This window comes from Quercus robur, chromosome 5 (genome assembly GCF_932294415.1).
Source record: "Quercus robur chromosome 5, dhQueRobu3.1, whole genome shotgun sequence".
Lineage (NCBI taxonomy): Eukaryota > Viridiplantae > Streptophyta > Magnoliopsida > Fagales > Fagaceae > Quercus > Quercus robur.
In genome coordinates this window covers 67,725,555-67,753,541 of record NC_065538.1, presented here as the reverse complement: position 1 = coordinate 67,753,541, position 27,987 = coordinate 67,725,555, and the positions used below count along the sequence as shown (strand labels likewise).

The window sequence follows — 27,987 nt, the reverse complement described above, 5'->3', positions numbered from 1 at the left end:
TTATGGTGAGAAAGGGAATTGTTCTTGGGCATGTCATATCAAAAAGTAGTATTGAGGTTGATAAGGCTAAAATTGATTTGATTTCTAACCTTGTTAAGGAAATTAGATCATTTTTGGGTCATGCAGGATTCTATCGAAGGTTCATCATGGATTTTAGTAAAATCTCAAGGCCCTTATGCAATTTACTTGCCAAAGATGCCCCATTTGTGTTTGATGATGAGTGTCTCCGTGCATTTAAGAGACTAAAAGCTAAGTTGACTTCTGCACCTATCATTCAACCACTTGATTGGAAAGTGCCTTTTGAGATTATGTGTGATGCCTCTGATTATGCAATTGGTGCTGTTTTAGGACAGTGGGTTGGAAAGGTTCCCCATGTGATTTATTATGCTAGTAAGACTCTAAATGATGCTTAAATGAACTACTTTACAACAGAAAAGGAGTTGCTAGCATTTTTTTTTGCCTTAGATAAATTTAGGTCCCATTTGTTGGGGTCTAAGGTCTTAATTTATTCGGATCATGTTGCACTGAAGTATCTTTTCTCCAAAAAAGATGCTAAAGCTCAACTTATCCGATGGATTTTATTGTTACAAGAATTTGATCTTGAGATTCGGGATAAGAAGGGATCCGAAAATGTAGTAGCTGACCATTTGTCTAAATTAATCATAGAGCACATTGATGACAGTTTACCTATTTTTGAATCTTTCCCTAATGAGCAGTTGCTGCATGTATCCTAGAGACCTTGGTATGCCGATATTGCAAATTGTCTTGTCACTAATCAAATGCCTTTGCATTGGACTAAACAAGATAGGTCTAAATTTCCGGCTGAGGTTAAGTATTTCTTTTGGGATGATCCATACTTGTTAATTACTGTTTTGATCAAATAATTAGGAGATGCATATCTGAGAGTGACCAACAAAATGTTATATCCTTTTGTCATGATCATGTTTGTGGAGGCCACTTTAGTTCAAGAAAGACTGCTGCCAAGATTTTGCAATGTGGATTTTATTGACCTTCCATTTTTCATGATTCCTATGCATATTTTTCTACCTGTGAGAGATGCCAAAAGTTGGGGAGTATTGGAAAAAGAAATATGATGCTATTGAATCCTATTTTGATTGTTGAGGTATTTGATGTTGGGGGTATTGATTTCATGGGTCCTTTTCCTAATTCTTTTGGTAACTTATACATCCTTGTTGTTGTTAATTATGTTTCTAAGTGGGTTGAGGCCATTGCATGTAGAACTAATGATCACAAGGTTGTAGTCAAGTTTTTGAGAGAGAATGTGTTTGCACGGTTTGGTACACAATGTGCCATTATTAGTGATGGAGGAAAGCACTCTTGCAATAGAGTTTTTGAGCAACTAATTAAGAAATATGGCATCACTCATAAGGTTGCAACACCTTATCACCCATAGACAAGTGGTCAAGTAGAGATATCTAATAGGGAAATCAAGAGAATATTGGAGAAAACAATTAACCCTACTCAGAAAGATTGGTCTTTAAGACTCAATGATGGATTGTGGGCATACCGTACTTCATTTAAGACTCCCATTGGAATGTCTCCCTATCGAATTGTGTATGGTAAGGCTTGTCACCTCCCTATTGACGTAGAGCATAGACCTTATTGGGCTATTAAGTGGTTAAATTTTGATCTTGGCAAAGCAAGTGCTGAAAGGAAACTCCAAATCAATGAGTTGGAGGAAATTCGCAATGATGCATACAATTGTGCCAAATTGTATAAGGATCGAATGAAAAGGGTTCATGATAAAAACATCTTGAGAAAATCATTTGATCCAGGTCAGAAAGTTTTTCTTTATAATTCTCATTTGCATCTCTTCCCAGGTAAGTTACAATCTAGATGGACTGGTCCATTCATAGTTCACACTGTTTATCCCCATGGCGCTATTGAGATTGAGAATCCTAAAAATGGTGATATGTTTAAAGTTAATGGCCAATGTTTGAAACCATTTTTAGAACTTGAGCCTTCAGAAGTTGAAGAAGTTCTCTTGGATGATCCTGTTTATCAGGATTGATCCCAATTGTGTTTATTAGGTTTGCATTTTCTTTTTCTTTTCCTCTTGTTTATTTTCTGCTTCTAGATTAGACTTTGTGTTTATTTTCTTGTTTAGTTTTATTTTCTTTTGCTCTAGCTGATATTTGACAGAAATTAAAATTTATAAATCAGCTTGCTCAGGTACGTCTCTTCCTTCTCCTTATCTTAGTTTTCCTACTTGATTCTCATGCTGCATATTCATATTTTGCTCTCTTTTCATTTAAGACATATATTTGAGAGTATCACTTTTAACATTAAGGACAATGTTTGGTTTAGGTTTGGGGGGATGTACATAGATTTCTATCTTTCTGTTTTGTTTTGTTTTGTTTAATAGCACCAAAAAAAAAAAAAAAAAAAAAAAAAAACTTTTGCCTAGCTTGAGGTTTATGTTCTAAGTTCATTATACTACTCTTGAATAAAGAATTTCACTGCTCTCGTGCTTAATTCATTGCACATACATGTAGCCACTCAGACACAACTTGTTGTTGAAGGATAAAAGTGATTAAAAAATCTTAAAGATAACAATGTGGAGACTGTAACCCCTTTGAGTTTTGAGCCAATAATTTTTTTTTTTTTTGGATGGTTATTGTTTCTAATCTTAAAGTTCATTTGGAAGTGCGTAACATATTTCCCTTGTTGTAGTCTCATTGTTCTTTCTTTTGGCCAGGAAAAAATAATTTATTTTTATGCTAGTCTTGAATCTTTTGAAGTCATTGATGTTGAATGAACTATACAAGTCTTTGAGAGATGAGATTAGGCCATTTTTGTCTACTTTGAGCCATATATGTGTTTTTCTTTTTCTTTCTTGATACATTATTGCTAGTCACCCTGTTGAGCATTTTAATTAGCCTTTCTTTCTTAAAGCCCTTATCCATAGTGTTTCAAGATGAAATTTGATCAGTTTGTTTCAATGTGGTGGTTTGTGAGAGAATTCAAAGAATTCAGAGAAGAAAGAATTCAGAGAAGAAAGAATTCAAAGAAAAAAAAAGGAAAAAAAAGAAGGAAAAGTGTCAAAAAGAAGAAAATAAAAAGGGCTCTCATCAAATTTTGAGAAGTGAAATGTAAGGAAGGAGTATTGCTTTGAAGAAGAAGATTTAAAAAACAAATGTTGAATGGAAATTCCAAAAAGAGTTGACATTCCGACAAATCTTGAAAACATTTCTTATTATTTACCTTCACCTATTTTTATTTCATTCCCTTTGCTTTTACCCTACATTATGTCCTAATAATGTCCTTATTTGATCTTGAAGATTGTATAATTCAAATATTGATATGGCTGAATAAAAAATGTGGTACAAATTCTTTTTGGCATCCTTTCATGAGACTACTTGTTTTTTCTTGATTAAGCGTTTTTCATGTGAATTATATGTGAGGTGTTTGATTTTGCTTACATTATTCTGCTCGCATATATTGTTGAGAGTGTTACACCCCATTTTAGAGTGATTTCATTTGTTGAGTGATAACACTGTAAAGATTTGAGTTGAAGCATACTTTCAAATAGAGATTTGAGTCAAGATTATTGTAAAACTAAGAGTATGTTTGGGTTGGATACCATTTTTCACTCACATTGAGTTTTGATGGCATGAGAAATTTCTTTAGCATTTGTAGTGTTTTTGAACTTGAACTAATCCTCTTTGCAAAAGGCAATTGAAAGAAAAAACAAAAAAAACAAAAATTTGTTTGATTTTCTTCGTTTTGTTTTAGTATTTATTCTTAGAATTTTGTGAGTATATTCATTGCAAACCCTCACGAGACTATAACTTGTCCACTAGTGTAAGCTAGGGGTTTAAAGACTTGTTGCATATGCTAAATGCAATCAAAAATTCCAGCGACAGTGGATTAGTTAGGATTTTTTTTTTTAATTTTTTTTTTAATTTCTTTGTTTTGTTTTACTCTTGATCTGTTTTGCTCAAGGACTAGCAAAATGTAGGTTTGGGGGTATTTGATGTGCATTGATAATAACTTAATTTAGCATATTTATATCATTATTAGAAAGAATTATTATACTTATTTTGAGTTAATTCATGCATTTTATATTTGGCTTTGGAATAATACTTAATAATTAATTTTATGCTTAATTGAATTTTATTGCGTGAATTTGTCTTTTGTAGGAAAATGGAATTAAATAAGTTGATTTATGCAAAGAAGAAAACTAGTGGACTTTACTTTTACAAAGATCATAATGAAGTTAAAAAAGGCCAACCCAATTAAATTTTAAGTCCAATTGGAGCCAGGAATCAAATGAAATTTGCACCAAATCCAAGTCCAATTCGGATTAGGATTAGGATTCCAGCCTGCATATCAGTTAGTATTTTTGACATAACATTTGGTTTAGATGTCCAATCGCGATGATTTAAGTTGGGTTGGAAAGTTAACTTAAAGGGCTACAACTTTGTAGTTTACCAAAAGTCTGAATTCTGATATTAAATGGGCCAAAATCATTGGTTAAGTGAAGCATACAAATCTGAAATTTTCTCCAAACGGGAATTGAACTTATAATAGGATTCCTTAACCTATTTAAAGGTTCTTTAGGGCAAAATTCAGAGGACAGCTAGGGGCTGAACATATACGTCACTGCTACCTCTTTGGTTTTCTTCCATGACTGTTAGTTTTAATAATTTGTCTAGTTTAATGCTTGGTATTTTATTTTTGTGTTTTCTTTCAATTACTATGAATAGCTAAATTTATAATTAAGATTGAGGATGAAACCTTGTTAAGGATTATCAGTATTGTTTATGTGATTTGATTTTTCCCACAATAGTTGTTCTTTAATGATTTAAATTGTTCTTGCTTCATTTCAATTAAGAAAGATAGGATTCTAGATATGAGTTCAATCATGTTTTTCTCATGATTTAGGATTTATCTTAATTAATTGAATGTTGGTTTATTATTTTTTGATTATAAAATAAAATATCTCTTGTGATTTGTTTGTCAACGGATACAATTGATGATTTGATTTTATATTTAAGAAGCGAAGAAGAACATGCTTTTGATTTTTAAAACAAGGATTTTAATGAGAATATTTTCCATGATAGCAAGATTAATTTCTAGATTATCATGTAGTAGTTGGGAAAAATCAATGATCATAAATATATGTTGATATGAATTAACAAGGCGGATTCCAAAATCTTAATTCCTATCTCTAGATTGTTTACATCTCTTTTTTGCTTTATATTATATCTTTGTTTAGTTTAATTATTTGCTTACTTTATTTAATTTCAAACAACCAATTTTTATTAAACTAGATTAGGATTAATTTTTTTAAGATTTGATTAATTTTTCTACATTCATTCAAGTCACTATGGGTTCAACATCGTTTTTGCTAAACGATACTTCAGTACGGTTCGTGCACTTGCGAGTACTTTAAAATTTGACAACATGCATACTGATGGCCATACCCATTGGGTAATGGATATCCAACCCTACTTGATATGAATATTTCGGGTAATACCCGGTTCTTCATGGGTAGAAGGTAATGGGTAAGGTTTGGATATTACCTATTATTACTCATTTAACTAATTACTTCTAATCCAGACCCAATTCAACCAAATTATTATGAGTAAACCATAACCCACCCAATTACCCAATAATCAAAATAACAAATTGCCCATGAAACTTGAAAATGACCAAAGTACTCATAGAATCCTTAAAAATTGTCGAAATATAAAAAATAACTGAAATACCCCCGAAACCTAAAAAAATGTCCAAAATACCCCCCTCGATAACTAGAAATTACCAGAATAACCTGTAAACCTAAAAAATGACCAAAATACCTCCAAAACGTAAAAATGACCAAAAATATCTCCAAAACATAAAAATGACCAAAATACCCCCTAAACCTAAAAATGGACCAAAATACTCTGAAACCTAAATATGTCCAAAATACCCCCTAAACCTAAAAATGACTAAAATAGCTCCAAAACCTATAAAATGAAAAAAATGCCCCAAAAACCTATAAGATGATAGAAATACACCCTAAGCCTAAAAAAAACCAAAATACCCCCAAAATTTAAAAATTAACCAACATACCCTGAAACCTAAAAAATTACTGAAATACCCTTGAAACCTAAAAATTACCAAAATACCTCCAAAACTTATAAAATTACTGAAATAGCCCCAAAATCTAAAAATTATCAAAATACCCCTAAAACCTAAAAAATGACAATAATGCCCTCTTAACCTAAAAAATAACCGAAATACCATTTGAATCTAAAAAATTTCCGAAATAATCCTAAAACCTAAAAAATTACCGAAATTCCCTCAAAACCTACAAAATGACCGAAATACTCTTAGAACCTTTAATTTGACGAAAATACCCTCGAAATAACCAAAATACCCCAAACCTCTATTTTGGTAATTTTAGAGGTTTCAGGTGTATTTGGTCATCTTACGGGTTTAGGGGTATTTTGGTCATTTTAAAGGTTTCAATGTATTTTGTTCATTTTAGATATTTTGAGGGGTATTTTGGTCGTTTTAGAGGTAAAGGGTTATTTTGGACTTTTTTAAGGTTTTGGGGTATTTTTGGTAATTTTAGAGGTTTTTGGTTATTCTTGGTCATTTTAGAGGTTTTGGGTGTATTTTGATCATTTTAAAGGTTTATGGGTGTTTTGGTCATTTTATAGGTTTGAGGGTATTTTGGTCATTTTTTAGGTTTATGGTGTATTCTTAACATCTTATAGCTTTTAGGGGCATTTTTGTCATCCTATAGGTTTTAGGAGCATTTCAGTCATTTTATAGGTTTTAGAGGTATTTCGGTTAATTTTTAGGTTTAGGGGGTGTTTTGGTAATTTTTAATTTTCAGGGGTATTTTGGTAATTTTTTAGGTTTTGAGTGTATTTCGGTCATATTTAAGTTTCATGGGTACTTTGGTCATTTTTTAGGTTTTGGGAGTATTTCGGTCATTTTTTTTAGGTTTATGAGATATTTTGGTAATTTTTAGTTGTTTTTGAGCATATTTGGTGATTTTAGGGATTTCAAGGGTATTTTGGTCATTTTAGAGATTTCATAAGTATTTTATCATTTTAGAGATTTTGGGGATATTTTGATCATTTTAGTGATTTTTGAGCATATTTGGTGATTCTAACTAGAGATATCGAGGGTACTTTGGTCATTTTAGAGGTTTCATTGGTATTTTGCTCATTTTAAAGATTTTGGAAATATTTTGGTCATTTAATGGTTTTTTTAGCATATTTGGTGATTTATAGATATCGGGTTGGGGTCGGGTATAGATATTCGTGGATAAACAAACTGGTAACAATTGGGTATAAGTATTAATTGGTTAAGGTAATTGGGTATCTATGGATAAACTAATTGGGTTAGATATATATATATATATATATATATCCGACCCATACCCAATTCATGACTATCCGTGGGTAAACACATGGTTCTCGATTTTAAGGGTTCGTTTGGTTGGAGGGGTGGAAAAGTGAGTGGATAGAAAATGGTGGGAGGATAGAAAAGATTTTAATTTCTCCTATTTTTATTTGGTTGAGAGTGGAAAAGTAGGAAGATGAAAAAAGTGAGTTTGTATAAATTTACTCATATATTCTAGTTAAAAATGATGGTCAATTAGAACAAAAAAGTGACAAACAACCAAAAAAAAAAAAAAAAATCAGTCTCCCAATTTATTAAAAAATAAAAATCATGTCCCAAAAAAAAATGTCTAGTTAAAAAAAATAAAATAAAATAATAATAATAAAAGGAAGAAGGCAACGTTCAGAGAAAAAAAAAAAAATGGCAGAGTGAACCTCCCCAGGAAAGGAAAAGAAAATAGGCTGAAAGTGCAAAGTTATTGATACTAATCAAAAAAATAAAATATACTCATACAAACTCAAGTTACTCAACCGTTAGTCTAACACCAATAATGCGATTGTCCAACAAAAATTCCAACACCACCAAGCGGCTCAATTTTTGCAGGAGTTTCAGAAATCACTGGTCCCAACACTAATGACCGATAGTTGGGGGACAATAACTCAGGAACCATTTTGAGTGGGGTCTGATCTAATGGGATAGGCTCTGGTGTAGTACACTAGTAATTGGAGATGGAGATGGAGATGGAGATGGGTAATATATTGCATCTATAAGTGACTATAGAGAAGTCTGTGAAAGCAAAAAAAAACTGACCAAAAATTTCATAATGATTGATGTAACATATTGTTAATAATTGATGACAACAGTAAAAACTTACTAACTTTGTTATTATGAATTTTTGTTACAGATTTATTAATAGTAGATAAGAGTCAGTAAAAATTTAAAATTATTATTATTATTATTATTTTGTGCTTCTAACTATGTCGCATCAAAGGTGGGCCAAGGCAGCACGAAGCCACTCTGTCACACTGGCTCTCCACATGGGAAAGAACAAAGTTTTTTCCAAATTAGTTTAGAGAGAAACATTTCAAACTTCTCATATATTTTTTTTTTTAGTGTGAATTTTAAAAATCTAACCATTGAATTTCATATTCCTTATGTTCTTAACATGCATATCAAATTTCATTCAAATTGAATATTATTTACTATTCGATCAATAAACTTATTTTGTATACATAATTTTAGATCATAAAAATTTGAAATTTTAACATTTGTTTGATGATATAGTAATTGTTCTTTGATTTTCTTGAAATTTTCTTGATGATATAGTAATATTTGTTCTTTGATTTTTTTTAAGATCATAAAAATTTGAAATTTTAACATTTGTTTGATGATATAGTAATTGTTCTTTGATTTTCTTGAAATTTTATATGCATAAAGAATATAATAAGAATAAGCAATCTAACGATTAAATTTTCAAAATTCACACTCAATATAAAGATATATGAGGAGTTTGTAAAGTTTCTCTCCAAACTACTTTAGAGAGAAACTTTATTCCATGGGAAAAGATACAATGTGGGGATTTCAGTACTGGTTGGATCTGGAAAGCAAATACCCTCCCTAGAATTAAAACTTTTCTGTGGATGTGTGCCCATAATAGTATTGGGGTTAGGAGTTGTCTTATGAAGAGAGGGGTCTGTGTAGAAGAATTGTGCCCCATTTGTCAAGAAGCTCCGGAATCAGTTCTTCATGCCCTTCGTGATTGTGCTTGGGTTAAGCTGGTGTGGGCTAAGCTGGGTATTACTGAAGCAAATCGGGTTTTTTGGGATAGTGGGCTGCTGGACTGGCTGCATTGGAATGGAAATCATATGGACACGGGGGCTGCTACAAGTGTATCCATGAGGTTGCCGTGGAAAATTAGGTTCCCTTTTGCTGTTTGGAACGTCTGGAAAACTAGAAATAATTTTGTTTTTCAAAGGAAGAGGCTGAACCCGCAATTGGATTCGCTTATTATTAACCAAATCATTGAATTCTTCCATTGCATTGCCTCTCCTAGAGTACCGGTCCAAAAAATTGTTCAGAGAATTCGATGGGAAAAGCCTCTGGCTGGGTGGATGAAGCTTAATACGGACGGCTCGGTGTGTGGCAATCCGAGTGTGGCTGGATGTGGGGGAGTGATAAGGAATGATCATGGGCTTTGGATTGGGGGTTTCTCCAGACGCAGAGGAGTCACAAACAGCTTTATAGCTGAGTTATGGGGTCTAAGGGAGGGCCTTATGTTATGCTGTAATCTCAACGTAGTCTCTGTCATCGTTGAACTGGATGCAAGGGCTATTGTGGATGCTATTAGTAATGATCAATATGTAAACAATGTAATATCCCTTGTTTTGGACGACTGCAGATGGCTGATCTCTCGTTTTCACCGGATTCTTTTCAAGCACTGCTACTGGGAAGCAAACTAGTGTGCAGACAGTTTAGTTAGGATGAGTATCAGCCAAGAAGTTGAATTTGTTTCCTATGAGAGCCTGCTTGTGAGCACTCTTAAGGTTTATGAGGATGATTGTAAGGGGTTTTACCTGTCCAGGCTGTGTCCTATTTCTTTTGTGCTCTCTTAGTTTTTTTTAATGAAATCGCCTTTTACCAAAAAAAAAAAAAAAAAAAAAGGGAAAAGATACAATGAATTATTTTTTTGGGTAAAATAATAAGAATTATTGATATCATGGTGGAATTACCGAATTAGAGTTAAAATATAGCAATTTGCAATAGGAAAGGCCATGGCCATGCACATCTTTTTAAGGTCATTCTTGTCCTGATTGATGAGGCTAAAAAAGCCGGACCTCACGAGAACAGTTTCTGCGTTTTTTTTTTTTTTTTTGGTAGAACAGTTTCTGCGTTTTGAGTTTTTGTTCCACAAAGAGCTAATATGCACTTGTTAGTTGTTACCTCCACTGGTCAAGGGAGTTAATAACGTACCATACCGTGTTGTTTAGTTGGAAAAGTAGGTGGGCCTCATAAGAAAATTTCCGAAGTGGAAGGACCAAGTTTCTTAATGAATATTCAATATTTTACACAATGATGATTCTAATCTAATCTATAAAATCTTTCTACCGTTGCTGAAAATAAATAAAATAAACAATAATAATAATGCGTCCAAGGATTCGAGAACGGGGGTTGAGAGAAGACCCCTCTCCCTTGTTTATTGTGTCAAATAAAAACAAAAACACATGGACAATGTTGATATATATATATTTTTAGAAGATAATAACTTTAATCTTATGGTTTTTCTTTGAATTAAAAAATCTCCGCCTAGTTTGTTTTTATATTCATTTCAATACTATATTTTTAATGGAAATTTCTATTTTTTCCTGAAAAAAAAAAAGTATAAAAAGCCATTCCATCCAAATTCTTCTTCTTCTTTTTCTTTGTTTTGTTGTTTTTTTATTTATAAATTTTTAGATATAATAAAATTTTAACTTAAACTTTTTATTGGGTCAAAATATTAATTGGTTTTTGGGTAGTTGAAGTTTGAATCAAATTCTTAATTTAACGACAAGAGGCTTTATCAGTAACCTAACAAGAACTTATGATCCAAATCTATCTAAACGCAATACTATGTAATTTTCTCTTTTTTTTTTTTTTTTTTTTTTTTTCATCTTCTATTTTTATAAAAAGAATCAAAGAAAATAATTTAAGAGATTTAACCAAATTCATAATATTATATTCTCTTAAAAAAAAACGAGAACAAATGAGTATTTAGTAACAAGGTAAAAGAAAAATATTATTTCACACTTGTTCACATCCACTATGTCACATATATTTACAATTGATGCAGAAATACCCATTTTTTTAGCACATAAAAGTAAATATTAAAAAACAAAGATGTGAAATAATGGATACATGAGAATCAAAACCTTAGAGTAAATTTATGTAAAGTTCATACAATACTATACCTTTATTTGAATATGGTTAGAATATTTATGAATTGCTATGGCAGCAACTGAACCCCTTCCCCTACCTCCCTACCTTAAACTATATCAAATGGATACTTAGTAAAAGGGTAAAGAAAAAAAAAAAAAAAAAAAAACTTTCACACACTTTCACACATATCTCTAATTGATGCAGAAATGTCCACATGTTAACCCACTAAAGTATATGTAAAAAAAGAGAAATGAAATAGTGGATATGTAAGAATAAAAAACCTAAAGTACATTTGTGTAAAATTCATACAGTATTGTATTGTACTAGTTTTTGAGTATGATTTGAGTATTTATGAATTGCTACTATGGTAGGTGTGGGGGTCGGTTAATCAATAAATTATTAAAGTCGTGTAAATTGGGCCTGTGGCCCATCCAAGGACATAAAACTATCCGAGGAGGCCCAAATCAGGTTGTAAGGGTAACCAAACGAAAGGAAGAGTAGATATCACGTAAGGTGAGTTCAGTATTCGTACGAGGACAAAATCCTTCTCGGCAATATGAGTCCAAGGACGATCTGAACGCCACCTTGTTATAAACATACTTCGGAGCTACGTTACCACTAAAAGTGGGATATGGGACCAAGGGTAAGAAAGAAAAGGGAAACAAATATCTATGACAACAGCTGCCTTCGCATTAATTGCCTCTCAACCAACTCTCTGGCAGCATTAATGTGGAGGTAATGCCTGAATAGTGATGAAGCAGCCTTACAGCTACTGGTTGGAGGTTCCAGAGGGTGTTAGATGGGACAGAAAGAGATCCCCCGAACCCAACCTACAAGTGTGTGGTGAAGATGATATCAAAAGGGCAGTATATAACATGAAAGAAATCATTGAGAAAGGGGATCGGGACATCAAAAAAACAAAGAGTACTAAGAAGAAAACCATAGAAACCAAAGAGCTGAAGTTGTTTCAAAGAAAAATTGATCGTTATATCAGTGCTAATCTATCAATAAATGTGAGGTTTAATCGTTTTTCTTTTAGAGTTAACTTAGTTCTTGGACACCCACGCTCTACAAATTTTATTGTTTGGGTCTTTAACGTTCGAACCCAATACACCAATTTGGGATCGTTACAAATTGAGTCCTTACAGTAGGCAACAGCTCAAACCCCTTCCTCTACTCTCCGACTCTTGCCTACCCCTTGACTATTTTGTACTTATAGAATAACCACCATATCAAGAATGTCGGTGGCGTACCCAGGGATGGAAGCATTTTGTGGCACTAGGGGGCAATGGCACCCCTTAAATAATTTTTTTTTTTTTTTAAATACTAGTATATATAGGCACTAATTTTAGTAATTTGATTCAATAAAATTACACTTGCCCCCCCTAACAATACTAGTAATCCTTTTAAAGGCCATAAAAAAAAAATTATAGATCTAAAATATAAAACAAAATTAACCAATCAAAAAAATTTAGAACAACAATAAAATTACAAGTAAAAAAAAAAAAAGTCTAATCAATCAATTTAATCCAAAACAAACAACCCAGCCCTTTAAAAAATTTTAAACAAAATAATTTTGTCTTCACCCATCAACAAAAGCACACATCAAAGACACAAAATATCCTAAGCTTTTAAGCAGCCTAACCAAGAGAAGAGAGTGAGAAACTACAGAGCAAGCATTTTCAGTTACGAATGTCATCAAAATTGACCTTCACAACAGAATGAAAGATTATTTTTTTATGGACGCTAAGGAACATCATTGTGATAATTAGCACGAATTCAATCATAGATGATTTCAAAAATTCAAAAAAAAAGAAAAAAAGAAAAGAAAGGCTGAATTCCCTTTTCATTAATGTATTAATAAACAATGATTTTGTATGTTTTTTTGTCTTTATTGACAATTTGTTAATACTAAATGGATACTTATTTGAAGTTTCATTATATATATATATATATATATATATATTTTTTTTTTTCCTACCTCTCTAACTCCAAATTTTGACACCATCCCTAAGTGTACCCCAATTAAACTCAATGATGTGATCTTAGAAGTTATAACTTCTAATTATGCACAAAGATGTACATTAGTCAATAAACCATATAGTTGTGGTGTATTGACCAATTAGGCACGTAGTGGACGGGGAATTTAAGAAACATCTAACTGATCTAAGAAATTGTTATTAAAATTTTCTTGTAATAATATGGCATAGGACTTGGTTGAGTGACCTGGATGGTAACTTGGTAAGAAGATATTTGTTAATGGTCTTGGAATCTGTATGGCCAGGCTAATATAGCAATTTAGCAAACATAAGGTCCGTTTGTGATCTACATATTTTGCTGAAAGTACTGTAGATAAAGATAAAAGTTAGTTGAAATAGTATAGTAAGACCCATTAATAGTACCAAAAAGTGTAGTGAGACCCATGAATAATAGTAAAAATAAGCTGAATAGTAAAATAAGTTGGCAACTTTAATTCATCAATGCCAAACACACACATAGTATTGGAAAAAGATATCATGGAAAAAGATATCAATTTATGTGGTTCTTGGGAGTAGAGTATATTTTTCATCATTTGTGTGTTTCTGTCCACACAGATGATATTCTATTAGATCATAAAACACTAAACACACAAATGTGTTGTCCTCACAACAATAGTCTCGTTAAAGTCTTTGCGATACATGTAATATTACTTTTACCATCAAATGACGTGAGATCAATAAGTCCACACCAAAACCCTACTTTTTTATTTAGAAAAAAAAAAGATTTATAACAAGTCCTTTTATTAAAAAAAATAAAAGGATTGTAAAATAAAATAAGCTGACGATTGCTTTCAATCTTACAATCGCACCTGAATTCTTCACAAAAATTTGAGAAATCTCATTGTGGTGCGGTTGGAATTCGTTTCCCTTTCTTCTTCTTTTCTTCAATTGGTATTGCTTGTGTATGTGGGATTTTGAAACAAGAAAGAGATAAAATGAATCGTGGCTGTGGTGGGTTGTTCATGGAACCATTCGGCCATGGCTAGGGGCTTTGAATCCTTTGTTAAGTGGTGAAGAAGGAAAGAGATAAAAAGGAGATAATGATAAAGCATGAAACCTAGTTGGTTGGAGAAAATACCTATTGGTAGTGGAGTGGATTTCTCTTGAAAAGATTTGTGGATTTAATCAATATTATATCTTCAATATTTTCACAACAAATATTTGTATTGTTTCTCATTTGGACTAGATCACTTTTTAGCTACCATTAGTAACTTGTCACCTAAGATTTGTTGTGAAAATATTGTGAGCTTAGCATTATTTAATTGAGAAATGTTATGTTTACAACATTTTAACAAAAAATTCTAAGTGACAGGCTATTGCTAATTGACAAATAAGTAATTTTAGTGGTAGGTTCAAATTAGAATCAATAATAATTTATTGCGTAGGATTTTTTGTGAAAATATTATAAAAATGTTGTGGACGTAACACTTCTCAATTTAATTTAATTTTTCTAAAATAATTTTATTAGATTACAACTAATGCTGATTTGAAGTTTATAAGAGTCCGAAATTATGGTTGCACTTACATTGTGTTGTGTATCTTTTCCATGTTACTTAATGCTTAGTGAGTAAATGAGTTTAAAAGAAAAAATTTATTAGATTTTAAGTTAAAACTTGGATGCATTTAGTGATAAAAAATTTATGAAAATACTAATAGTTATTATTATTAAAAATAATTGTTATTATGATTATTTTAAAAAAATTATTATTATTATTGTATGAGGAGTGGATTCAATTCTAGGTCGAGGCCCAAAGGGCATGAAAGCTCATACTAGAAAGGATAGGCTAAGCCCATCTCTATGAATCATAAAGAGAAGTGTCCCCTCAGATTATTCTCGAGGAGTTCGAGATATGCCACCAACATTGAAACTCTCTTCCGAGGTAATAAACATAGATGATCTCAGAGAATACAAAGAAGTGGTCCTAGAGAACCAATTTCATTTTTTAAACCGAGGCGCCATTCTCACCAGGTATACCTCGGGAAATTCCCTGAGGGGATAAGGATCACAAAAACTGTATACCTCTGCATTAATGAGAGGTTCTCTACCTAATCTTTTCCACATTAAATGCATATAAAGATAACCTGAACAGTACAAACACCCTCCAAAAGTCCTATCTCAAGATAAGAATAGGGGAGAAACCAATAGAAGAAGGGAAAATATCCCAAAAAGATCCAACTAGAGGCAAGCCAGTTGGAAGGATAAGGAAAGGAAGAATGCCTATAAATGAAGAGGAGATGGCAACGAAGAGAGGGACACAAAAAAAGGGATAAAAAAAAGACTAGAGAAGAGAGAGGAAAAATAGGAGATGAGATATTCCTTTATTTTTAAGTTCGAGTGCCACTGGAAAAGAGTGTAATGGTTGTTACTTGTAATATTAATACAATCTTACTTCCATAAATTAGTTGTTTAAGCTTCCCATTATGGAGTTTTCACCTTGCTCAGTTGATAAATAAATTGTGCTAATCGATCAGTTGATAAATTGTTCTTACAATCTTTTTGAGAATTTTTGCCTCCCACAATTATTATTATTATTATTATTAGAAAGGTGAAACCATGTGTATGAAAGAAATTCTATTATATATATATATATATATATATATTCATTTATATTGTCCGCCTTGTAATTTATACCTCAAATCACAATTTTGAAAAGTATTAGCCAAACACACAACTTCTTCAAAAATTACTTTTTAACTGTTGCAGGAGGCAAAAATTTGTCAAGCCAATTACAATATGTCCTGACAAAATTTAGTGACAAATTTCAAATTTATGCATCATTAAATTAATAAAATCAAATGATGACATGTGTCATCCAAATTGGCATATTAAAATTTGCTAAGTGTTATTTGGTCCGCAAGATAAATATAAATTTCATCTTCAAAATTTATGGATAATTATCTTTATTAAAATAAATAAAATAAAGATAAATTTTCTATTCAAAATTAAGGGATAATTATTTTTATTAAAAGAATAGATATAATTATTTATCTTTGTTGATTATTATCTTTATTAAAATATGATCTTTATCAAAATAGATAAATATAGATAATTATCTCTGTGGGGCCAGAGAATTTGTGAACCCGGCCCACTTTGCATTAGGGCCCAAGGCCCGAGCTAAGGAGGGACATTGCCGAGGACATACAACGAAAGTCCAAATGACCTGGAAATATAGCCGAGGACGATTCTGTCCTCGGCATCCCAAAACGCTCCTAGAAGAAAGGGCGAGTACGGTATAGAAGCGATGCATGGAAAAGCTACACACCTTCTCATTGATGTGGAAAAGACCCTTGAACAGTGTGGCGACAAAGGACAAGGGAAAAGCTACCATTACTGCAATTAAGTACTCTGCGCTTGACAGAGCAATGCTTTTCAGTTTTTACAACCATTCCTAACCACTTTGGGTATAGGTTGATAGGACAAGTATCAGCCCTAGAAAAGTGAACCTACACGTGGATGTTGGAGAGAGGATGAAGGCTAGTATAAAAAGGGGAGGGAAGCAATCCAGAAGAGGGAGGGACTGGGACGAGGGTCAAGAACTAGAGCCTTCCAGGCCGTGCCGAGGAGAAAACCTTCTTAGGCAAGCACGGTTCATCCTTGTGCAATTATTATGAACACCATGACTAACCACTGTCTGGTGACCAAGGCCTAGCCTTTTAGCCCACTCTCTACAAATTTATTATTTGGGCCTTTAACGTTCGAACCCAATAAACCAATTTGGGGTCGCTACAAATTGAGTCCTTCCAATTGGCGCCGTCTGTGGGAAAGGCTTGTGCGTTGGCACAGGCGGTGGTAGGATCAAGCCCCTGTCAAATAAGGGTCTGCGAAAGCCCCTCCATCATTTCCAGTAGCACGTTGTTGTTGTCCTAATATAAAGTTCCACAAGGGGCTACACTTCGAAGCGCCAGTGGCACGGGCAGCTCTAGGGGCTTCCAACATCAAGTCAACGCCCCACACTTTGTGGTCGAGGGGCTAATCCTCGAGACTACTTAAAGGAAATCTAAGTTTTGGACAGAACCAAGGTCATGCATGATTCTCGGACTCAAACCTATGGGAAAACCAACTACTTAAAGGAAACCTAAGTTTTGGACAGAATCAAGGTCTTGCATGGTCCTCGGACTCAAACCTATGAGAAAACCAACTACTTAAAGAAAATATAAATTTTGTACAGAACCAAGGCCTTGCATGGTCCTCGGACTCAAACCTATGAGGAAACCAACTACTTAAAGAAAATCTAAGTTTTGGACAAAATTAAGGTCTTGCATGGTCCTCGGACTCAAACCTATGGGGAAACCAACTACTTAAAGGAAACCTAAATTTTGGACAGAACTAAGGTCTTGCATGGTCCTCGGACTCAAACCTGTGGAGAAACCAACTACTTAAAGGAAACCTAAGTTTTGGACAGAACCAAGGTCTTGCATGGTCCTCGGACTCAAACTTATGGGGAAACCAACTACTTAAAGAAAATCTAAGTTTTGGATAGAACCAAGGTCTTGCATGGTCCTCGGACTCAAACCTATGGGGAAACCAACTACTTAAAGGAAACCTAAGTTTTAGACAGAACTAAGGTCTTGCATGGTCCTCGGACTCAAACCTATGGGGAAACCAACTACTTAAAGAACCACTACCAAAAGAAAGTGCTAGACAAAACCAAAGTCTTGAATGGTCCTCGGACTCAAACCTATGGGAAAACTAGTCACTAGAAAATGGCTTAAGTCCTAGACAGAATGGAAATCTCGCGCTGTCCTTGGATCCCCGGCTCTAAGGAAACTAACGCAACCGAGTGGTTAGACCTGGTACAGTCATACCTCGGTCCTCGGATCGGATGCCAAAAAAGGTTAAGGCTATGAATGTTGTTAGGAACGTGGCAAAGCACCCTAATGCCCGGCGATCCTCTCGGATAGTTCATTTTAGGTTACCCATCCTCGGATGATCACCCCATATGCAATACGGAGCATTCCGCTGTTATTTCGGTTAATCTTATATGGTTAACCTACTTCAAGTTGGCATTATTGCGCCCGTTAGTTTTAATAAGTTCAAAGTGATAGCTCTTTGTTAACAAGGGTTTCGGTCCTAAGTATTGTTCAAAAAAAAAAAAAAAAGGACACCAGCACAGCCACTCACAAAATAATTATTGCAGAAAAGAAAGAACATGTAAAATGGGATAAAATCACCTTTTATTAGACAAAGAAATAGTACAGCGTACAATGAGGGGCTTAAACAAGCCTATACCAGAAGCTAACTACAGAAGCAAAAAGAAAAACAAAAGGAAAAAGATACAGGGGAACGATAAATCCTTCAAGTTCTGCTCTAGCAGCGACTAAGCATGTCAGGATGGCCCCAGTGATGGAAGAGAAGAAGAAGCAGAGGCACCTGGGTGGTACAAGTGATGGAAGAGAGGAAGAAGCGAGGATGCCTAATCCCGTACCAGCTCTGACTCCCATCAAGTAAGGGTCATGTTAGCAGCACTCGAGGGAGAGCGAATGGTACCGACGATGAGAAACCTCATTACTGTCGCACCAAAAATCTGATGTGACCTCCACCTGTTTTGGATTTTGGCTGAAGGAAAAAGAGGCTCCTTTCCTGCCTTATCAAGGGGAAGAAATGTCTTGAGTCTTTTGTCTCCCTTGCCCTGATCGGGCCATCTTGAGTCTCGGGGAAACCCAATACTTCTGGAGAGTGTGTGGTCCCTTTATCCCCATCCTGGCCTTGATCATATCACCCCCGAAGGCTCAGTCACACTGGTAATGGAGACTATGGGCACAACTGGAGGGTTAGGGATTTGAAAAGCTTAAAGGGTCTACAAATAAAGAAAATGACCTTCCATCGTGCTTCTTATATGGGGGGCAAGCCTGGTGGCATTTAATCTGTACAAATCTCCAAGAAAAGCTACAAACGAGATAAGTCTCGCTTAACTTCCAACGTCGTCTTCAACCGTTGGATTTGCGTCGCCTCGTAAAGAAAACTTATTAAAAACGCGCCTCGTGCACCGAAACGGTAGGAACGCGGCGTGAGCAAAACTAAAGGAATGTCTCATAACCGGGAGCATGTCCCAAGCAAATGAAGAGGCACTGGCATTGATGAAGGACAAGGCTGGTCAAGCCGTGACATAGGCCAGACGTCACCAAAACCCTCCTCTCCATCCGAGGGGCCGAACAGCAGGATTTTGAGGGGCTATTGTGGGGCTAGAGAATTTGTGACCCCGGCCCACTTTGCATTAGGGCCCAAGGCCCGAGCCAAGGAGGGACATTGCCGAGGACATACAACTAAAGTCCAAATGACCTGGAAATATAGTCGAGGACGATTCTGTCCTCGGCATCCCAAAACGCTTCTAGAAGAAAGGGCGAGTACGGTATAAAAGCGGTGCATGGAAAAGCTAAACACCTTCGCATTGATGTGGAAAGGACCCCTGAACAGTGTGGTGACAAAGGACAAGGGAAAGGCTACCATTACTGCAATTAAGTACTCTGCGCCTGACAGAGCAATGCTTTTCAGTTTTTACAACCACTTCCAACCACTTTGGGTATGGGCTGATAGGATAAGTATCAGCCCTAGAAAGCTGAACCTACACGTGGACGTTGGAGAGAGGATGAAGGCTAGTATAAAAAGGGGAGGGAAGCAATCCAGAAGAGGGGGGGACTGGGACGAGGGTCAAGAACTAGAGCCTCCTAAGTCGTGCCGAGGAGAAAACCTTCTTAGGCAAGCACGGTTCATCCTTGTGCAATTATTATGAACACCATGACTAACCACTGTCCGGTGACCAAGACCTAGCCTTTTATCCCACTCTCTACAAATTTATTGTTTGGGCCTTTAACGTTCGAACCCAATAAACCAATTTGGGGTCGCTACAAATTGGGTCCTTACAATCTCTAAGCAAAATTTGGGCTAATCAAAGTCTATTACATATTTTTAAGCATATCAATTTAAAGTGAATCTTATCCTTTGAAACCACTATAAATAGAGGATATAAGTTTTCAAGAAGCCAAAGTTCTAGAGAAATATAACCTCTAAAGCACCGAAGAATTTTAACCTAAAATCCAAAAATCCAAAAATCTTCGAAGAACACTTGAAGAACATTTGAAGGACGTGAAGAACTTGAAGAATAAAAAATCTCTAATAAGTTCAAAGCCAGAGATTTGTTGTGAAGGCCGTTCAATCCATCTTCCAACCAAAGCTAAGAAGATTTCTTGTTCAAGTCAAGTTCAAAGAATATAAAAGAATCGAAACAGAAATTGTACTCACTTCTTCATTAATACAAAAATATATTTGTGACATATTTTTCAATTTGTTTGATTTTCAGTAATTGAGAAATTTTAGGAGCCGTTTGGTAATGTTGTTCTAGTAACATTGTTTGTATTTTTTGGAAATACGTATAGATGAAAAAGTGTGTGAAAATATATGTAATGTTGTTTAAATAATAAAAAATGTTGCTTAAAACACCCTACCAAACATCTCCTTAACTTAAAAAAAAAAAAATATATTATATCATACTTTTTAAAAATGCAACTTAAAAAAAAAAAAAAAAAAAAAAGCAGCTACGAATAGCTGATCTAACTCAAATGCGGTACCGAACACAATTAGGTGTGCCAAGTGCCAACTACCCTTATACCTCTTATCAAAAAAAAAAACTACCCCTATATAAACCAAAGTAACCCTACCTATCTCACTCATTTCTAGCTTCAATTTGAGCCACTCATTTTTGATTCCTCCCTTGATAACAATAACCATGGCTGCTTTTCTCTTAATCCTATGTTTGATCCCTGTAGTTCTCGCTTTTTCATTCTTGGCTTTCACAAGAAAGTCCAACGATGGTCACAAGAATCTGCCACCAGGGAGCTTTGGATGGCCTATCATGGGTGAAACACTTGAGTTCCTATTTGGGAAGCCAGATAAGTTTGTGTTTGATAGGATGAAGAAGTACAACCCTGATATATTCAAGAGCAAGATTCTTGGTGAGGAAACAGTAGTCATATGTGGGCCAAGTGGACACAAATTCTTGTTCTCCAACGAGCAAAAGCTCTTCACTGCATTTCGTCCTCATTCTATGCAAAAGATCTTCCGTTCTTACCAAACGCAAACAGCTGCTCCAGCCCAAATCTCACGCGATGCTGAGGCCAAAATCCTAAAATCACCTGGGTTTTTGAAACCCGAAGCATTGGTGAGGTACTTGGGGAAAATGGACTCCATCACACAGCAACAAATGCAAAGTTATTGGGAAGGAAATAAAGTAGTCAAGGCCTTCCCTCTTGCCAAGACTCTAACTTTGAGTCTAGCTTGTAGATTTTTTTTGGGCATTGATGATCCTGAGCGAATTGCTAGACTTGTTAGCAATTTTGATGATATTACAGTTGGGTTGCATTCAATTCCTGTGAAGTTTCCAGGAACTATATTTTACAAAGCAAACAAAGCTGCAGCGGCAATCAGAAAGGAGCTCAGGATTGTTATTCAGGAGAAGAAGTCTGCTATGGCAACAGGACAACCTATGCAGGACATATTGTCACACATGATCGTTGCTACTGATCCATCTGGGAAGTACATGCCAGAGGCTGAAATTGCTGATAAGATTATGGGTTTGCTTACTGCTGGGTATAGCACTGTGGCTACTGCCATGACTTTCTTCATGAAATATGTTGGAGAGAGACCCGAAATCTATGAGAAAATCCGAGCTGGTACCAACTTTATCTCATCTTCTTTTTAATTTTCCTAATCAAGCACGTTTTTTTAATTCTTCAACATTTCCAGATTTGGTAAAGGTCGCATAAGATAATTATTAATTTATTAGTGGACCTCCTAGGGACCAGCTTTATCTCATCTTCTTTTTAATTTTCCTAATCAAGCACGTTTTTTTAATTCATCAACATTTACAGATTTGGTAAAGGTCCCCTAAGATAATTATCAATTTATTAGTGGACGATAATTATCAATTTATTAGTGGACCTGCTAGGGGCAGAGGTACAAACATGGGTAGGACCATTTTTGTAAAGTTATATATATATATATATATATATATATATATATATATATATATATATATAGGGGTTAGTTATTTATTTTTGAAAATATTTTATTGGAAATTGAAAAAGTGGTAAAAAAAGTTATTAACTTTTTCATTTTTTTTATAAAGTTTCCTAAAGTGGTTTACAATATATGCCTTAAGGGCACATATTATTAAAAGTGTAAAACCCATATATATAAACAATAACATCACATGTGTTAAATATTAAATGTTTAGCACAAGGTGTGTTAAATATTAATGTTTAGAATTTAACACACAAAACACAAAAAATTACTTTAATGAGATATGTTAAATGTCAAATATATTTGGTATTTGCTATAAGTGATATGTTAATAATAGAAGTGTACTATGAGATGTGCTATAAATATTTGTGCTTTTTTTATTCAAACTTTCCCCTCCTTTAGATGAGAATTGGTAGACATGGCAAAATGGGTAGGTTGGGTTGGGTTCGGGTCACGGGTCAAACGGGTTGCGGGCCAGACAGATTGCAGATTAAAAGCGGGTCATTTTAAGCAAATTAAAAGTGGGTTCGGGTCAATCGGGTTGCAGGTCGGGTCGGGTTGACCCGTGTTTTTCACATGATTTTTTATTTTTTTTTAAAATAAAGAAAACAACATGTATTTACCATTTGGAAAGTCATTTAACAAATTATTTGATGTAAAATGCATTACTTTGAATTCACCACTTATATCAAGAATGAACTTTGTTAAACTTATTAATACTTATTCAATAATTTTATAATTATAAAAACCCTAACATTGCTATCTAAAACAAAATAACACAAAAATAAGTAAAACAAATGCACAAGTTTTATTTTTACACAATATTAACATCCCAAAATATAAAACAAAATTACAAATGACTTATTGGATAACTCATTTGACAAAAAATAAAAACATATAAGAAATTTACAATCTTGAAAATTAATTTTATAATATATTATCAATTGTAGTTGATACTCTATTTCAATTTGAGATATACATTAAAGTTTGATTGTTTACTTATTTATACATGGTCTCTTTTATGAATATCATAACATGTTTAAGCAACACACACTCTAAAAAATATTATAATTTATTTTGAAAGCTGTTTATTTTGAATATAAATTGTTAAAAAATGGGTCTAAACATTCATAATTTATGCTAATTTGATACTTTGGCTCACTATTTTCACACTTGTGAATGTTTCTCATACATGTCTACAATTTTAAATCTATATTCTTAACTCTACTGTAACAAGATTATTTTGACATGTAATTTGCTATTTGATATCTAAAAATATTTACTCATTATAGAATGTTTAGCCATTCATTTTTTAATTAATTTGTATGCAGTTATGTAAATGTTTCAATTGTTTGCTAAAGCTCAGAACAAACAATTAAACTAATATTGTCTTAATTTTATTATTTTTTTACCAAAAAAAAGTTTTAAAAAATGGTTCGATTTCAGGTCGGGTCATAGGTTAACCCGTTTTTACTTCGGGTCAAAAAAATTAGGTTTGGGTCATGTATTTTTCGGGTTGGATCAGGTCGGGTCGAGTTAGAAAATTCTGGCCCATTTTGCCATGTCTAAGAATTGGGAACCATGCAAACTTTCTCTCTCTTCTACTAGCATTAGGAACACAAAAAGTAAGAATAAAATAAGAATTCAAATGAATAAATAAATAATTTTCAAATAAAATGGTAAAAGAATAGAAGATGTGATGTACGATGTATTGCAAAGTGATGTGTTAAAATGAATAAAATAACTTTTTTAATATGTCAAAATATCATTTTTTTAGAACACTTGATGCTAATGCTCTAATGGAGTTAGCCCAATGATACTCTTAAAAACAATTGGTCTAATAGTTATAAAGACATAAGTTTATTTTTCTCAATTTCATTTTTATTATAAAATGTGCTCTTATATCTGATAATTTTTATTTTTTTTTATAAAGTTTGGCACTAAACATGTTTGAATTTATATTTTTGAACCAATTATGTGGCGATTAAACAAGTCATTGACTCATTAAAAAAAATTTGTGACTAAAACTATATATGAAATGTTTCCTTAGTTGCCACATAATAAGTTAGAGCAACATAGCTTCAAATATGTTTGGAGCCAAGCTTGTTTCTCCAAGTTTTGGATTATTCATATTTTTGAAATGTTTTTTACTCACATTGGTATACAATTTGATAATTTGTATTAAAAATGAAACTTTTTAAGAATTTCACTATGAAAATGGTAAAATATGAATTTTATTCTATAAAAAATCATCATCAAACATAATTTTGATAGAAAATAGTAAGCTCAAAAATTACTAACTTTGCCACAAGTGGAGGAGGAGAATTTGAATCTTGATCTTGTAAAGGATGAGATCAAGTAATAGACATTGACTTACAAGATTCTTTACTTGTTAGGTTAAACTAGAATTACATTAAGATTGTAAGAAACTACATAGAAGCAAAATAAGATTAAAAAAAAAAAAAAAAAAAACTGTTGGGAAAAAGGCTCTCTTATAACTACTAATGGATTTTCTTTTTACTGAAATTTATGAAACCAGAGCAATTGGAGGTGTCAGCTGCAAAAAAGCCTGCAGACTTATTGGAGTGGGATGACATACAGAAAATGAAGTATTCATGGAACGCAATAAATGAAGTGATGAGGCTCAAACCACCACTTCAGGGTACTTTCAGGGAAGTCCTGACTGATTTTACCTATGCTGGTTACACAATTCCAAAGGGGTGGAAGGTACGTACATGAATTTAGACTATTACAATGTTAATGTGAATGCAACTAACACGTAATGGGCCTAGGAATAATATATTCTGCATGTATATAATATTATACTATTTTTGGCAGGTATATTGGACAGTGAGTACCACAAATAAGAACCCAGAGTTCTTTCCAAAGCCAGAAAAATTTGACCCGTCAAGGTATGAGGATTCTAATACATTTCCACCATTCACATTTGTTCCATTTGGTGGTGGACCTCGTATGTGCCCTGGGAAAGAGTATGCTCGGCTAGCAATACTCACTTTTGTTCACAATGTGGTGAAGAGGTTTAAATGGGAGGTGATCCTTCCTGACGAGAAGATTATAGGTGACATGATGCCAACTCCGGCGAAAGGACTTCCAATTCGCCTACGAAGCCACTAGATTCCTCTTTTAGTTTTTGTAAAAAAATAAAGAAACATTTCTTATGCTATTAGAGTTCATTCCAGAAGTCAAATTTAAATATTTAATTTCACGTAAACACCTTAATTTGGAGTCAGTTTAGATTCTAAAGCTCCAAAGGAATGTGGCTTGTTTAATCGCCATTTCCTCTCTCTCTCTCTCTCTCACACACAAAAAAAAATGTGAGGCGAGGGGAGGGGATGGCCGAATAAGTGAATGGTGATATGGAAATTAACTAGTTTGTTGTTTTTGGAAAAGATACTTTTTTGTTCCTATATTTTATTATTTTTATTTTATCTTTTCATATTTTATGAATTCTCAATTTGGTTATGAATTTTTTTAAACTTATTTATCATTTGGTGTTTATGGTGCGGTGCGGTTTTATGCCATTTTTAATATCGCATTTTGGGGCATGGTTGATCAAAACCATCATGCATGGTCCGCACTACACCTTAATTTTGCAATTACATGTGCTTTGCAATGTAAAAGGTGTGGTTTGGTCAGTATTTAGCTAGTATATTTTGCAAGATGTCATGATCAATTACTTGTTTAATATTAATAATCATAATAATATGACAGTAAGTTTAAATAAAAGTATAATTTGTGTAACAAAAAAAGTAACACAAATATATACAAAAGAAAAAAATAGTTCATGACCACAAACCATAAGCAATTATGCATGTTAAACAAATATAACCTGTAACATAAAAATACTTAACAAGCAAAAACCATAGGACCATAATAGTGTACCATATACATTGTTAGTCATGCCTACTAATTCCAAAATTCTCTTATCACATCCATAATGGAAACAAGTCTAAAGCAAGCATGAAATAAATTACAAACCCGAAATAAGTATTAAATTACAAACCAAACAAGAAATTGTTAAAATAAATATGAATGCAACAAAACATTTTGAACTTAGTTGGATTAAACACTTACTTCATATAATATTAAAATTTTAATAAGATATATATATATATATATATATATATATATATATATATATATATATATAGGTGTAGTTCAGTATGATTTTGTGTTGTTTTCTTATCATAAAACCTCATACCGCACCTTATTGTGCAGTGCGGTTATTCCATTTTGTGAGCAATTTTGGTCGGTTTGGGTGCAGTAGTGCACTTTGAGTGGTTTGGTGAATACCCCTAATCTCAGAGATGGAAAAAGTTATTTTATACACAATGAGTCAATGACTATTTAACTGAGACAATGCTAACAATAGAGCATAAATTTTTTTTAAAAAAAAAAAAAAAAAAAACTATTTGGCTTATATTCAAAAAGAAATGTTAAAGTTCATTTGAGGAGATTTTAGATAGTGAGTTCAACACACTAGAAAAAAATATTGTAAATACTGTAGTGACAATCTCTCATTTCAATGCATGATTCCCAGTACGTGACTAACCAATTGCACGATTCCTAGTACGCGACTTGATCACCAACTTGAGAAAGATACTGACTACAAAGTTCTTCAGTTCATCCAGACAATGAAGATCATGAATTTTCTTGGTCACAAAACCCCACGGTATACAAACATAGCAGCTTCTTGAAAAGAAAGAAGAACTAGGGCAAACTAGGTTTCCGGTTACACTTTTCTTCACACTTGAGGAATTGTGCTCTTGTGCAATTTCTATCACCTTTTACGACTCTTAAAATAATCCGTATATATGTTTAGAGTTGTGAGAAAAGAAAGCCCAAACATATACCCACAGATTGAATGAAAAACAGAACAGAAAATTTGAATTTCATAAACCTTGATAGATAGCCATCTATTGAGCTAGTTGTCGAGCCACGGGCTTCAGCAACTTTTAAATCTCGATAGATACTAGCTGTCGAGTTTTAAAATCCAACACTTCTTTACTTGATTCTTGGACAGACTTACATGACTTTAACACTTGAACTTGAAACCTTGTTCCTTGAAGTATTAAACACATCCTAGATCTACCCAATTATAAGTAAAGTGTGTTTTGTCAAAGGAACAGCCAATTCTACATTGACATATGTTCCTAACACGAATCATATATGTCCTAACAATCTCCCTTTTTGGCAATCTGTGATAAAACCACAACAAACAAATGAACATATGAGAGAAGTCATAAATCACTCAACTTATACTCACTTGTTGAATACAATAAAATCTATCATAACACAAACTCTTGAAAAACTTCGCAAGAAAAGAGTTCAAGGCAAGAAGACTTTGACAACGTGTATTTCTAAAACATTTTAAACAAAACTCATCATGGCATTTTAGTGTGAAATAGAAATAAAAGATTGCGTACAATATATAAGAAGCATGTGCATAAATAGAGAAAAGAAACAACACATGAAGAGATAGGTGAAAGAACTATAATAACAACCTCATCATGTATATATAACATCATAAGTACAAGGTTTGCTATCACAAAATAAGAAGAAAAAAATACATAAGTCCTCACTACATCCCTAAAAAAGAAAAACACTTCCCCTAACAAAAATCTCCTA

At 33.5% G+C, this 27,987-nt stretch overlaps 1 protein-coding gene and 1 pseudogene across 1 annotated transcript; both read left to right on the top strand.

Moving 5' to 3' along the window:
* Positions 1-2: 2 nt before the first annotated feature.
* Positions 3-2,032, top strand: LOC126728594 (uncharacterized; annotated as a pseudogene).
* Positions 2,033-20,978: 18,946 nt separating this feature from the next.
* On the top strand, positions 20,979-25,748 carry LOC126726790 (beta-amyrin 28-monooxygenase-like). The gene is made up of 3 exons (XM_050432151.1): positions 20,979-21,989; positions 24,878-25,065; positions 25,177-25,748. The coding sequence occupies exons 1-3, from the start codon at positions 21,047-21,049 to the stop codon at positions 25,471-25,473; spliced, it is 1,428 nt and encodes a 475-aa protein (XP_050288108.1). The 5' UTR covers positions 20,979-21,046; the 3' UTR covers positions 25,474-25,748.
* The last annotated feature ends 2,239 nt before the right edge of the window (positions 25,749-27,987 follow it).

Excerpts from the sequence above, each read along its gene's own strand:
- LOC126726790 (XM_050432151.1), top strand. The coding sequence starts at position 21,047 with ATGGCTGCTTTTCTCTTAATCCTATGTTTGATCCCTGTAGTTCTCGCT. Across the intron at positions 21,990-24,877 it reads CTATGAGAAAATCCGAGCTG|AGCAATTGGAGGTGTCAGCT; the intron begins GTACCAACTTTA and ends TTATGAAACCAG. Across the intron at positions 25,066-25,176 it reads CAATTCCAAAGGGGTGGAAG|GTATATTGGACAGTGAGTAC; the intron begins GTACGTACATGA and ends TATTTTTGGCAG.